The sequence below is a fragment of the Semicossyphus pulcher genome, unplaced genomic scaffold (genome assembly GCF_022749685.1).
Source record: "Semicossyphus pulcher isolate SPU_LCO1_2020_fin unplaced genomic scaffold, fSemPul1.0.p SCAF_9, whole genome shotgun sequence".
Classification (NCBI taxonomy): domain Eukaryota; kingdom Metazoa; phylum Chordata; class Actinopteri; order Labriformes; family Labridae; genus Semicossyphus; species Semicossyphus pulcher.
In genome coordinates this window covers 16,217,074-16,232,400 of record NW_027211770.1, presented here as the reverse complement: position 1 = coordinate 16,232,400, position 15,327 = coordinate 16,217,074, and the positions used below count along the sequence as shown (strand labels likewise).

General features: G+C 41.1%; 1 protein-coding gene across 1 annotated transcript; it reads right to left on the bottom strand.

The window, feature by feature from the left end:
* Window positions 1-535: 535 nt before the first annotated feature.
* On the bottom strand, window positions 536-14,960 carry smg9 (SMG9 nonsense mediated mRNA decay factor). The gene is made up of 13 exons (XM_069656631.1): window positions 14,561-14,960; window positions 14,378-14,452; window positions 13,468-13,702; window positions 13,230-13,327; window positions 12,986-13,098; window positions 11,590-11,701; window positions 11,326-11,421; window positions 10,456-10,541; window positions 7,415-7,521; window positions 7,224-7,331; window positions 6,898-7,023; window positions 6,663-6,807; window positions 536-1,082 (listed from the first exon to the last, which is right to left on the bottom strand). Exons 1-13 carry the CDS (start codon window positions 14,705-14,707, stop codon window positions 1,004-1,006), a joined length of 1,527 nt encoding a protein of 508 aa, XP_069512732.1. The 5' UTR covers window positions 14,708-14,960; the 3' UTR covers window positions 536-1,003.
* Window positions 14,961-15,327: the final 367 nt, after the last annotated feature.

Here is a 15,327-nt window from a genome sequence, read left to right as displayed (position 1 = left end):
AACAGAACAGAACAGAACAAACTTTGTGAGAAGCACACGATGAAGGATTTGGGTTTACTTTGTGGAGGGGCAGAGGTCACCCTGAGACAGTTCCCAGAGCTAAAGCTGACATTTGAATGTTAAATCCTATTTTCATTGTACTTTAAATATGCAAAATTCTTTAACCCCGTGAATGTCACGTGCACTTGCAAACACTCACTGTACAGGTAGTTGGGTAAGATGTTCGTACCTTATTCAGTCGGTTGGACTATTAAAAAAGCTGCAAATCTGAACATTGTGAATGTTTAACATTATGCAACTTTAATAAGTTAGTAATCTCTGTCCTGTTTTCCAAGTATTTGCTCAAGTATTATCCCATTGGCACCAGCACTTCAGTTTCACTTTTTTCTGCCTCAACAGGAAATAAGCTTCTTGAGAGGTTCCCAAGACACTAAACACATTATGACGCACTCTTGTCAGTCCCTGTATTGATAATGTAAGAACAAAGGTTGATGCAATGGTCTTTCACATCAAGCATCAAACAGAAACTCCTCACATAAGTTTCATTTTTATTGAAATTTTAAAGAAACAGAAACTTACAGAAGACTATAGTTTCATTTCTGTGTAAACCAAAACCTGTTTGAACCGGAACTGCCGTTAACGCCTGCAAATAAAAAACAATTATCACATCCTCCTTAAACATGCAGACACTTGCTTTCACTGTCTCAGCTCTGCTGTAGCGACACAGGGCAGCGTTGCACCCTGAAGGCAGGGATAGTCAACTCTATGACATGGATCACCAACAGTTCACGGGATCAATCCCACCACAGTCTGCAGAAGATGATATCATCTCGCACGATTGTCGACTCTTCACCACTGACCGGGCTTCCAGTTTTACCTGTTCCTCGAGCAGGTTGCATACGACGGTCTCCACTCTCAGAGCCACGATCTTCTTCATGTGACCAGATTATGGGACATCAGAGCTTGCACAGCCATTGTACGTATCAGCGGTTGAACCGAGGTTTTAGCTGAGCAGGCGGCTGTATTCAGAGAGGGCCGATGACTTTTTCACCCCATCCCAGATACGAGCTGCGTAGTGAAACCTGTGAAAACACAAAGGAGAAATTATAATCACCTTAGCAGTGCTTGAGTTGTGGTATTGATCTCTTCTCTGCCACTTTGTCTTTAAAGAAGGCTTCAGGGTGGAATTAAACCAGGGAGGTTGCCGTGTATGTAATGTATGTGTGATCAGCCATAACATTATGACCACCTGCCTATTATTGTGTAGGTCCACCTTTTGCCACCAAAATAGCCCTGACCCATCGAGGCATGGACTCCACTAGACCTCTGAAGTTGTGCTGTGGTATCTGGCAACAAGACGTTAGCAGCAGATCCTTTAAGTCCTGTAAGTTGTGAGGTGGGGCCTCCATGGATCGGACTTGTTTGTCCAGCACATCCCACAGACGCGCGATTGGACTGAGATCTGGGGAAATTGGAGGCCAAGTCAACACCTTGAACTCATTGTTGTGTTCCTCAAACAATTCCTGAAACATTTCTGCAGTGTGGCAGGGCGCATTATCCTGCTGAAAGAGGCCACTGCCATCAGGGAATACTGTTTTCATGAAGGGGTGCACTTGGTCTGCAGCAATGTTTAGGTAGGTGCTACGTGTCAAAGTAACATCGACATGAATGGCAGGACCGAACTATTCCCAGCAGAATGTTGCCTAAAGCGTCACACTGCCTCTGCCAGCTTGCCTTCTTCCCATAGAGCATCCTGGTGCCATGTCTTCCCATGGTAAGCAACACACACACACCTGACCATCCACATGACGATGAATGTGGTTCATCAGACCACCTTTCTACACCTTTCAGTACAGTAGCTCTTCTGTTGGATCGGACCACACGGGCTAGCCTTCACTCCCCATGCACATCAGTGAGCCCTGGCCGCACATGAACCTGTCGCCAGTTCACTGGTTTTCCTTCCTTTGACCACTTTTGGTAGGTCCTGACCGCTGCAGACCGAGGACACCCCACAAGAGCTGCAGTTTTGGAGATGCTCTGACTCATTTTTCCTGCTTCCAAAACATCAACATCGAGGACTTAATGTTCACTTGCAGCCTAACATATCCCACCCACTGACAGGTGCCATTGTAACCAGATAATCAATGTTATTTACTTGACCTGTTAGTGGTCATAATGTTGTGGCTGATGCAGATTTGTTCATTGTTTTAATGGTGTTTCTTCTGTTCTTTTTTTGTTCTTTATTTGTTTTAAAAATGTAAAGTGGGACTTCCGGTTGACAGCCACATGGAGTAGACGCAACAAAGTGGTGCTCCCGTTCACACATTTTAACTCGCCTGTGTAATTTCAACCTATATCCAACTCAATATGACGTCGAAGAGTGGTAAATCTGGAAAAAAAGAGGACTCGGCAGCTAGCTTAACGCTGAATGCCGTGTCTGACCTGCTGGACCAGCATCGAGAGGCGCTGGCAACCGATTTCAGAGCTTCTTTTAGCTCGCTGGAGAGCAAATTTGACCAAATTCAGTCCGTCGTGGAAGACCACGGTCAACGTCTCTCCTCTCTCGAACTCGCCGCTGAAGACCTGAGCCAATGGGTTGGTGAGCTGGAAAACGTCTGCACTGGGCTTAGCGAAAACAACTCCAAGCTAATGGCTAGGGTCGTTGACCTCGAGGGCCGGAGCAGACGGCAGAATCTTCGCATTCTTGGCCTGGTGGAGTCGACGGAAGGGGCACGCCCTACAGAATTTTTCTCCGGTCTGCTTTCCGAGGTGTTTGGCCGAGACACTCTCCCTTCCCCGCCTGAAATCGACCGTGCTCACCGCTCATTAGCAGCTAAGCCGCCCCCAGGACAGAGGCCGCGCCCGGTGATTCTGCGGCTTCACCGCTTCCAAGTGAAGGAGCTTCTGATCCGCGAGGCCAGACGAAGAGGGAAGCTGGAATACCAAGGCCAACAGATCCGCATCGTGGAGGACTACTGCCCGGAGGTTCTGAGCAAACGAGCCGAATACAGGGCGGTAATGACTGAACTCTATAACCGAGGGCTTAAGCCCTCTCTACTATACCCTGCCCGGCTCTGCATCACGCTTCCCACCGGAGACAAGAAGTGGCTACGCTCGCCCGACGAGGCGCGGAGCTATGTCAACAACCTGCCCGCTTCATCCCATCCACCATGATCGACTTAACTGACTGTGGCAGACTCAAACTTTCATGCTAGCGACCCAGGTTGGCGAGCTAGCTGCGTGGCAGCTGTGGCATTACAACCGTAAGTAACTGCTCTGAACTCAACAAGCCACTCTCAAGTGAGATTATTATGGAGTTTCTTTTGCTTACAGACTCTTATAAGAAGTTCTTAAATGGGTTTCTTTGTGCTTTTTCTTTTGACTGTGTTTCAACAGTGCTACACAATAATCCAGGGGTGTGATATGCACATAAAATAGCAGCCAGGGAGCTGAAGTGGATAACGAAGAGACAGTAAGATTTTTTTTTGGACACTGTGTGTTATAAAGAGCTTGCTGCTATGTTCTCTGGCAGCTGTCTTGTTATGGGGGTGGGGGGTGGGGGGTAATATTGTTCTGAGAGCCCTTGCAAACCTTTTACCTGGACCATTCTGCTACCTGTTAGACGTTCATATTTCGGGGCCGAGCCCTGGAGTTCTGACATCATGTTCTGCTATCTGTTTGCATTTACTACTGTTACAAAGAAATGAGTAGTACTTTAAATTTTCTAAGCTGGAATGTTAAGGGTATGAACCACCCAGTTAAAAGGAGAAGAGTGTTCTCTCACATCAAACAATTGAAAGCAGCAATTGCATTCTTGCAAGAGACACATATTCGTAACTCTGATAATAGCCGCCTCATGTCGGGGTGGGCGGGGCAGCATTTTCACTCTGCGTTCCAGGCCAAGGCCAGAGGTGTGTCTATTCTTATAAACTCAAACATAACCTTTGAACATCACAAAGTAATATCAGATCCCCATGGTCGTTACATCATTGTTATTGTCAATGATTATTGTCATTGTGCATTGTCGTTTGCTTCTCTTCTGGCCAGACGAGCAATACTTCTAAGATGGAGGGATGCTGCCCCGCCCACCCATGCTCAATGGCTGGGGGACATTATGTCCTGCTTGAGCCTGGAGAAAATCCGTTACTCAATCCATAATTCATACAAAATGTTTTTGAATGTGTGGGGTCCTTTCCTCAAACACTTTAAAAGTCTTTCTACACAATAGGGTATCATTCTTGCAATCCTATCTGCTCTTATATGCCATGTAAATCTCACTCATCTCGACAACTGATTACAGAAAAATTCTTTACTCTTAATCTATCCCTGCTTTCAACTATTCCCCCTCCTCCACTTTCAGTGTAAACATTACCCATTACTTCCAGCAAAGGTGTGTTAATCGGCTCCAGTGTGCTTGTGTTCTGATCTAATTAAACACATGTGTTTATATGTGTATATGTTTGTATATATGTGTATGTATGTATGTATGTATGTATGTATGTATGTATGTATGTATGTATGTATGTATATATATATGTATATGTGTGTGTATGTGTATATGTATATATATGTATATTCTTTACCTTTGTGTATTCATATACACAAGAATGTATGAGTGTGACAATGTATGTATGGTCTCAGTATGTGGGAAATAAGGGCTTGACAGGGTGGAAGGGGTCCGAGTTCATATTGTGCTTCCACTGTTAATATTGTATACAAATGAAAAGATGTATTATGTTTAAAGGAAAAAAACAATAAAAAGATGAGAAAGAAAAAAAAAAGTAAAGTGTCTTTGAGTATCATGAAAAGCGCTATATAAATAAAATATATTATTATTATTATTATTATTATTATAATAAGAGAGTACGACAGTGATAGAGTCGTCATCCCCTGCTGCTGCAGTCTACATGTCACCTGAAGGCAAAGCCACTGGTGTGTGTGAATGTGCGTGAACGGTTATAGTTCCTGATCTGAGATACTAGGTAATTTTCAGCCACAACTATTTTAATAAGCTTTAAAGAATATACAATTGATATAAATCCTAAGTTTACCTCTGCATGATGGTTATTTAACAAATTCTACTTAAAGTTAAGTTAAATTCTGTGATAAATATAATGATGAAGTTGTTTATTCTAACTAGAAAAGCATGCAAAGGAAGTGGCTGCTAGGGGTTTGAACACCGTTGGTATTTGGTAGATGACATCCCCTTAAAAATAACAGAACTGCAGCCCACAAGTCTGTATGTATTTCATAGGAAAGGTGTTGCTTCACTTGTACTTGCTCTACTTTCTCATGGGAGTGTCAGAGTTGTCATAACAGTCATAATAGTAGGACAGGGTTTTTTTTGTTAGCGGAAAACCAACATAAAAGGAAAATAGACATAAAAGCCCCAAATAATAAAAAGTACATTATGCAAGTATATATGTTCATAAAAACACACTGCATTTACCTGGTATAATAATCATGGTTTACATAAGCAAACCAAAGCTCTGAAAGTGGAGCAGAACGTGTGACACATTCTAAAAGGGAAACTGAGTCTGAATGTCTAAATCTGTGTTAGTGAGCACTTCTCCTGCCGAGATAATCCATCCACCTCACAGGTGTGGCATATCAAGATGCTGATTAGACAGCATGATTATTGCAAAGGTGTGCCTTAGGCTGGCCACAATAAAAGGCCACACTAAAATGTGCAGTTTTATCACACAGCACAATGCCGCAGATGTCGCAAGTTTTGAGGGAGCGTGCAATTGGCATGCTGACTGCAGGAATGTCCACCAGAGCTGTTGCACATGAATTGAATGATCATTTCTCTACCATAAGCCGTCTCCAAAGGCGTTTCAGAGAATTTGGCAGTACATCCAACCGTCCTCACAACCACAGACCACGTGTAACCACACCAGCCCAGGTTTGCATAACCAAAGAATTTCTGCACAAACTGTCAGAAAAAAAGAAGCTCAGGGAAGCTCATCTGCATGCTTGTCGTCCTCATCTGGGTCTCGACCTGACTGCAGTTTGTCGTCGTAACCGACTTGAGTGGGCAAATGCTCACATTCGATGAGAGGTGTTCTCTTCACGGATGAATCCCGGTTTTCACTGTACGTGGCAGATGGCAGACAGCGTGGCGCCGTGTGGGTGAGCGGTTGGCTGATGTCAACGTTGTGAATCGAGTGGCCCATGGTGGCGGTGGGGTTATGGTATGGGCAGGCGTATGTTATGGACAACGAACACAGGTACATTTTATTGATGGCATTTTGAATGCACAGAGATACCGTGACGAGATCCTGAGGCCCATAGTTGTGCCATTCATCCACGACCATCACCTCATGTTGCAGCATGATAATGCACGGCCCCATGTTGCAAGGATCTGTACACAATTCCTGGAAGCTGAAAACAATCATGCTGCCTAATCAGCATCTTGATATGCCACACCTGTGAGGTGGATGGATTATCTTGGCAAAGGAGAAGTGCTCACTAACACAGATTTAGACAAATTTGTGAGCAATATTTGAGAGAAATAGGCCTTTTGTGTTTATAGAAAAAGTCTTAGATCTTTGAGCTCAGCTCATGAAAAATGGGGTGTTTTTATATTTTTGTTCAGTGTATGAACCTCCATTTTCAGCGTGAATGAATGGAGTGATGGCAGAGTACAAAGTGATGTTTACCAGTTCTTCTCAGTGAGGATGGTGTGCGACAGCTGACAGCGTGGCATTGCCAGTATTTGGCTGCGAAGTTTTGAAACCATGGTGGAGAAGGTCGGGTGTCCCCTGTAGCCCGGGAGCAGGGAGAAGAGCGGGTACGTCCCCGACCCTAAACAGGATACAAGGGGTGAATTCCAGTTTACACAATATAGAGAAGGACAGATGAGTTTTGACTTGCGTGAAGACAATTCTCTATAACCTGCTTTAGTCAGATTCTCCTCCCCATCACTCTCCTGCACAGGAAGAAGGAACATGTTGACTTCAGGTGCCAGATAGTCCTGCCTCAAGCCAGGGAAGATATTGCTGTCTAGCATGGACAAAGTACCTAAAAACAAACCACATGTTAAAGGATGATGAAATGGAGCAAACTTGAGCAGTTATTTGGTTAGTCAAATCCCTCAACCAAATACTATATATCTTATGAAAACTACTTCTACTGGTTTTCTCACTCTAGACAAAACAAACCATTTCCCCTTAAAAAGAGCCATTTAATATGTATGAAGAGAATTTTCTTGTTGTTTTAACCTTTGTATTTGAGATGAGAGTGGGCCATTAGTTTGTCCACCACCATATGCATGTTCTTCAGATTCCTGGGGCAGAAATCGTCCCGTCTTGACTTATTCTGGAGAAACACTGGATGAGGGATGAATTAAAAAAAGACACTTCATTACTGATATCATTAAACCCGCTTGGTTTGTGAGATTGCGTGTCCTCACCTATATGAGGATAGTACTCGGCTCCATCGTCATTGCCTGAAGATCCGGTGCTGTCATGGCTTGCAGATGGAGTGGAAGGTTTTAACATCTCAGCAGTCTGAAGGAATCTATGAACAAACACTACATTTAAGTTTCTATGAGATAACAACACCTGCATTCATGAAGCTAAAAAGATAAATATCCTTGTTTTCAGGTGATGCAACTAGGGGACCTTTCAGTCAGTCTGTAGGTAGAACTGAATGTGTTTACGGGCTGTTACATCATTACTGCATACTGTAAATCCTCAGTTTAAAGGAACAAACTGGTAGTGTTATTGTAACATCTTTCAAGTGAGCTGAAAACAGCAAAAGGAACTCATTAGATACTTGTGAGACGATGAAATGAACCCCTGAAGTCCATTTCAATTTTACAGATTAACCTATTATATTTCATTGTTTATCAGATCTCAAAATAATTCAAATGATGTGATTAATGAGACTTAATATTTCTGCACTTATTTTACCTTTGGCTGCAATGATAACAACTAAACGGTAGAAAAAAATCACATTAAAAAGGTAATGAAAATGTGCACTTTATTCATATGATTGGCCAAATTAGTGCCTTGGCTTGTTAGGTGACATCATGTAACATTTTTAAAGGAGTACATTTTTGTCTTTTTATCAGAACCCTCTTTGTTGACCCCCTAATGTATCATAATGTGAGTAACAAAAGCTAGGTTAGCTCATTTTAATGTAACAACAGCTAGGTTAGCTCTTTTTAATGTGAGTACAACAGCTAGGTTAGCTCATTTTAATGTAACAACAGCTAGGTTATCTCATTTTAATGTGAGTACAACAGCTAGGTTAGCTCATTTAATGTGAGAACAGCTAGGTTAGCTAATTTTAATGTGGGTAACAACAGCTAGGTTAGCTTATTTTAATGTGAGAACAACAGCTAGGTTAGCTCATTTAATGTGAGAACAGTTAGGTTAGCTTTTTTTAATGCGAGAACAACAGCTAGGTTAGCTTATTTTAATGTGAGAACAACAGCTAGGTTAGCTTATTTTAATGCGAGAACAACAGCTAGGTTAGCTTATTTTAATGCGAGAACAACAGCTAGGTTAGCTTATTTTAATGCGAGTACAACAGTTAGGTTAGCTTATTTTAATGCGAGAACAACAGCTAGGTTAGCTTATTTTAATGCGAGAACAACAGCTAGGTTAGCTTATTTTAATGCGAGAACAACAGCTAGGTTAGCTTATTTTAATGCGAGAACAACAGCTAGGTTAGCTTATTTTAATGTGAGAACAACAGTTAGGTTAGCTCATTTTCATATGAGTTACAACAGCTAGGTTAGCTCATTTTAATATGACTTACAACAGCTAGCTTAGCTCATTTTAATGTAACAACAGCTAGGTTAGCTCATTTTAATGTGGGTTAAAACAGGGAGGTTAGCTAATTTTAATGTGAGTACAACAGCTAGGTTAGCTCATTTTAATGTGGGTTAAAACAGCGAGGTTAGCTCATTGTAAGAAGGCTACAGAGTTAACCGTTGCCATGGACGCAGCTCTCACTGTGAGTGTAACGTACTATTTTAAAACTGAACAAAGAAATATAATAATTTTTAAATTATTAAAATAATTTCCAAATTAATATTTTGAGTCAAATAATTGATTTCGTAAGTAAAAAGCTGTGTAACAAGCAGGATAATATATAGTGAGCAGATTGTTCTGTGATAACAACCTGCTCAATATATATTATCCCTTACATAGTTTTGTGAAGAAGGAAACACATTAAACTAATTTGTTTGGCATTGCTGTTACTTACCATGAATTTTGGCGTAAAGCAATGAATGTGAACAAGTTTGCTTGTCCTTTTCAAGAGACAGAAAATAAACTACAGGGCACCTTTCTCAAATTTAGCTCCAGCTCAAACTCTTTTCATCAGATATGTGATGTTGGCCAAGTGGGGGATATGAATAAAACCCTCTGTTATGGTGTGTCTAATATTACAGCCCAATATCTATATGTGTCATGATTGTATGTATAAATTATTATTAATATCAATTGAGATATAGTTTATGAAATAAGCAGCTAGATAACCAAAATATATGACCATCTGTGTTTTGTTAATATAGCAAGTTAAATAACAAACAAATCGAGGTACTCCAACACATGGAAGCAAAAATAACACAGAATTCTAATGTGTCCCCATAAAGCAGATCTGCTTACTGGTTTGCAACATAGCAGAGAGAAATTAATTAGATAGATAGCACAGTACAAATAGTGAGCTTATAGTAAAATCTGTAAAAGTTGGTATGTCCAACTAAAATCTGCTCTTTTTCATCATTTGGATCCACATGAGAAATGTATGACATTTTAATTAATAGATTGTCTTTCATATGATATTTACTAATTGTGTTTGGCCAGTTAAATCAAGCAAGGGATCTTCTGAAGTTACAGACTTTGTAGTACACAATTGACCCTATTGCTTCCCCAGACACTGTTCCCATTCTTTATAATGGCACTTATGTACTCCCCAGGCCAGTGTGACTCACCCTATACCTTATTTAATCTACCTGATTGATAGTCTTAATTGTCAAAGTGAAAGTTAAGGAAAAACTAACCTTTGATGATGTTATGTTGTTAGCTTTAGGTATTTGTAATGTTCAACAACATTAAGTGATTATTCTCAAAGAGAGAGTCATGATGCTAGAACTAATTATTTGAATTGGTTTGCCTTGATGTGTGCATCCCGCACAAATACCAGTGAAGATGAATGTGTCCACACATGTCAGGCAAATACACAGCCAGTCACTCTCAACTGGTCTGGCTTTGTCCGCATTTGTTGTCTTGCAAGACCAACTGAAAGAATAGCATTATTGAGCTAATGAAAAAGCAGAAGACAAATATCCTCTCAAGATACAAGATGAAATGCTTAACATTCCTGTGGGAGGAGGGACCTTAGAGTGATTGTCAGACTGACAGGTACACTCTTCATGTATCCTGTGAACATAGGCAGTAACGGTGCACAGAAACCCTTTGCAAGTAAGCAAGTACCTACCTGTAGAGATTTAAGTCAGTGAACCAGTCTTGGACCACTAAGACCACATGACACACGGTAAACAGGAAGGCAGCAATCTGAAGAGACTGTTGACAGATCAAACAAAGCACTGATGTTCTTTCGTGTGATTGTTAAACACTGAATCAATGTATTAAAGGTACGTTTCATACCCATCATAGACTGTATATAGGAAGTGGAGGTAGCCACTTATTATACAGGTACACTAATGGTTTTGGTTTGGTCTTTTAGTACAAGCAAACGCTAACCTATGCTAAAGACATTTTTCGGGTTGCTGTGATAGAGACCTGTCAATCACAAGGCAGCTGCGCCCTAACGCCTTATCCTAACATACAAGAATCTTGTGACCCATCAGCTATCGTCTCATAAACGATATAGCCTCAGAAAGTGATGGCCAATACTTATAGCATTACTGCTTTTGCACTGCAATACTACGAGCATCGCGGTGCAAAAGCAGTTCCGCCCACAACTTCCTTTTCAGTGCGCTGCATTGCACTGCAAAAGCCCCTCAGTGTGCTGCACTGAGGGGCTTTTGCTCTCCACAGACCGTTGCAACCAAAGGCTGCTGGTACGTGATTGGTCGATACTACTCAGACTACAAACTCACTAAGAACAGAAACCAGAAGATCCGATGTTCACTTGCTTACTTATTCGCATTGCTTCCAGTTAGAAATTGATGTAAAGCATAAGCGGTTTTATCCTCTATTTTACTATAATGGGACCATCGTTTTAGAATTTAAGACTAACCATTGCCCCTTGTGTAGTCGCCCCAGGCTACATCCACTTGTGCAGTTTATGCTCCCAAGACAAAATGCACATTTACAGATAATAGCATAGAGGCAAACAACTGACCTGCATCTCCACATATGTGTGAGGGAGGTTGTACTCCGGGGGCAACTTGCGATCATTGTTGATGAGGTGGTCCAGAATCGACGGGCTGAGCATTGGCTAAAGAAACAAATGAGGCAATATGCAGTGAAATCGAGACCTCTTTCTATTCAAAGGTGAAATTAGAATTAAACACACTTCCTGTTACTTACATCCTGAATGCAATTTGAAAATACTACAGAAAAAGATAGAGAAGGTGTCACCGTGTCAACACTACTTCAATCTCACCTGTGTATCCAAGAAGATGACTCTCTCCTGTGTGATGAAGAAATCGATGCCTGTGCTCTGGTTTCCTCCTCGTTCTTTGATTTCTGGAGTCTGGGCTCTGAATACATAACCCCTGTAAAAAAAGGACGAGCATGTTTTTCCAAACAAGGGAGTGAAAGTTATAAATGTTTAGAGAAGCTAAAAGTATTACAACGTAACTGAGCAAGTGCATGGATAGAGTGTACAGTTCTAAACCTGTATTTTAACTGTGGTGCTAATTTTATCTAAACAAACAGCATTTAATTAAATGTTTTTCTAGTGTGTGAGTCCGTTGAGCAGTATCACACGTGTGTAAGAACCTTATCAAAGCAAACTAATGAACTGAAACAATCAGACCTCACAGAGGCAGATGGTTGTACAATACTGCCCCCATGTGTTCAGAAAGAGTTTGCACTCTCTAAATGCAGCTTTCAAATAAAACAGGGATGAGAAACATAAATGTATATATAAGCTAACTTTTGTTTTGTGTTATTTAAATTTGAAATGTGTGAGCACAGATTTGCAACCCTGCTTCTATTTCAACAGAGCAATATAAATACAAAATGTAGATAAAGACCAATTAGTTGATAGAACACCTCAAAGTAACTGTGGAACTTTTATTGTGCGATACGTCTCATCTCTTCGCTGATCCTGTCCTGTACATGCACGCGGAAGAAAAACTTCCTTCTTCCTTCCTTTTAAAAATCTAGCATGCTACACACTGGAAACCTTTGCAGGGGAAAATGTAAACAAAGGCTCATTTGGTCTGCGTGCTGTTATCTGCACACATGAAGTATAAGTTTGGTAGAGGTTTGTAGTTGTTTGTTGTGTATTTTGGTATGATTCTGATATAACAAGTGATTTTTTTTTTAAGATTATTTCATTGTTGTTGTTATATTAGAGGGATTTCTGTGGGGATGTTTTTAAGTCTGCTGAGTATGAAGTTATTTCCAGAACACCTCGGTTGGCTTACTGTTACACCTCTCACCACTACCAGTGTTGTGCCTCATGTGATTCAGCGGTTGCAGTGGTCCATGTTGCAGTTGCCATAATGTTACATGTACTAGTTTAGCCCTAACCCATGGATTTATGTAATTTTCTTATTTATATAATGTCAACGTATTTTCTATTTATTATCACACAGGGGTTGCGCAATATTTTAAATATCCCTTTCTAGCATGAAGTATATGCAGCACTATTGACCAAGTCTAATTCCCCTCTGGGACACTGTGTATCTTATCCTATTTTCCTTAACACTTTCCCAAGTTTAATGTTACATTTTATAAGTTTCATAAATAACTGAAATTAAAATGTCATTAACACATAACTGAGCAGATTACAAGCTTGATTTCATTGATGTTGTTATGACCACCTTTACCTTTGATCTTCCTCTGGAGTGTTTGCAGACAACAGAGACATGACCGTAGATTTCCCAGTTCCCTGCAGACCGATGACTCCAACTACCAACATATCTGTTTGGTCTCGCAGATACTGCAACACATCACAACACAACACATGTAGATATTGATTGAGGTTGATTGAGGAGTAGTACAGTGCAGTGTGTGATAAACATTATTAAATCCATTAATACAATCATCTCAATTCTTTAAACATAAACTCACCTCCATGGCACTGTCACACCAATTCATCTGATCGTCCACTAGCTTGATGCTGTGCTTCATCTTCTCTGGAGGGAGGAGTTTAGACTGGCCAACCATGGCTGAAAGTCATAAAAAAGATTCAAGGGTGACTTTTCTTTTCCCTGCACGTTAATGAAGACATCCAAGTAGAGTATATATCAGCATCACTGCAACTAACATTTACAGTGAAAAAATATTTGTGAAATCTACAGTTACTCACGGTCCACAGCGCTACTCGATGCAGAAGCCCCCATCCCTCTGTTTTGGATCTGGTATACAGGCTGGGTGGGTCGCTGCCCTTCCTTCTCCATCTTGGAGGATCCTGGACCAGAGGGCTGAGCTGCTGCCTCCGGAGGGGTCCCTGGCTTCCCTGCATCATCCCTGGCTTTCATTAGCATGATGGGCTTCTCCAGGACTGGCGCTCCACTGACAGGTGCATTCTGTGATGGCTTGGCCTTGAAAATTCCCAACAACAGTACAAGTCACTAGAAACATTAGCTGAGAGCTACGGGAGCAAACCAGATTTGACCTGTCGTTTCTTTCTCACTTATTAACTGCAACACATTTGTTTTGGCATAGTAAAAGAAATCTTTAATAGCAAGAAATATATTAATAATATGTACCTTCTAAGCTTAATCCAAAAGGCAACTGGACTTTGTTGAAGTTCTTGAAGGCGTTTCACCTCTCATCCGAAAGGCTTCATCAGTTCGTATGTATGCTAATATGCTATATAATAATTTATTAGCACACTAATGACCTACAGAAGCTTATATTTCTGGCTCTGTCCACCAGTCAGTTAGAACTGAAGAAGCCTTTCAGATGAGAGGTGAAACGTCTTCAAGAACTTCAACCAAGTCCAGTTGCCTTTTGGATTAAGCTTAGAAATACCATGACCTGGATGACTGAGAACCTTCACAGAAATATGTACCTTACATCACCTTAAACAAAACGGCTGTTGAATTTGAGACAGTGTTTCACAACTGCAATCACACTTAGGTATGTTCCAACAAGCAAAGTATCACCAAAACGATACAAATGTTCAACAAATGTGTAACAATTTTACTGTTTTATTACTTTTGTTGAATACAGAGAATTACAACACAGCTTAATGTCCGAGACAAGTAACATACCCTTTCCCCAGGGGGTTTTGCAAGAATGATAGGGGTCTTCTGAATGAGGGGGCCTGGTGGATCCTCGCTACCATCCTAAGCAGACAAATTAAAGGTAAGTGACTTGATTGAAAAGTTAAACCACCAGTAAACAGACAAAAACCCCAGAATATGTGTGTGTTAATTAGAGTGTGTTTAGATTACCCTTCGTTCTCTCGGTTGGTATTCTCGATCCCGACTGGGACCGGACAGATTTTGCCCCGGAGGTCCAGCATCTCTGTCTCCCCGGCGCCTTCTCCTTCTGCGTCCCTGCCCGTACATCCCGGGCTGACTGTGGCCGGACTCAGACATGTCGCTTCTTACCCGATTCACTACAACAGCAGTGCAAATGTCAACAGAAAGCTAGCTAACGATGGGGCGCCAATCCAGGGAGAGGCTCGTAAAAAATAATGTAACTCCAACTGGAATATTTTTTTCAACTAGAAATTCGTCTTAAGCGAGAAAGTTTTTCACCACTGTTCTTGTTGACGTTAAACAGTATTTAATTGTAACAGCTTTACATTCAAGCTTAAGAACTTGTCGATGGATAACATTGGCTAACGCTTTTCCCTATGGCGCTTGTTTCGTAACTCGGCGTTAACCGTTATGCCACGACGCTGGTTATGTTCGATATCAACGTACTGGAAAAAGCTCCACCCGTCTAGAATTCCGTTTGATACAAATCTAACATCTCTCGTTCGTCTGGTAAATGAAGCCGTTATGATACACCATTATGAGATAAGTAGTTCCGCCAAAGAATGTTGGAAATCCAAGGCCGGGCTATTTAAAAAAGCAACAACAATGTTATCCCAAAAAATGAATACAATTATAATGGAAACACATATATATATTGGCTAAACCTCTGTAATTTGCGTTGCAGTGTATTAAACAAGAGTTTGGAAAAATGTTAAACTTCCTCTTGAGAGGGGAAC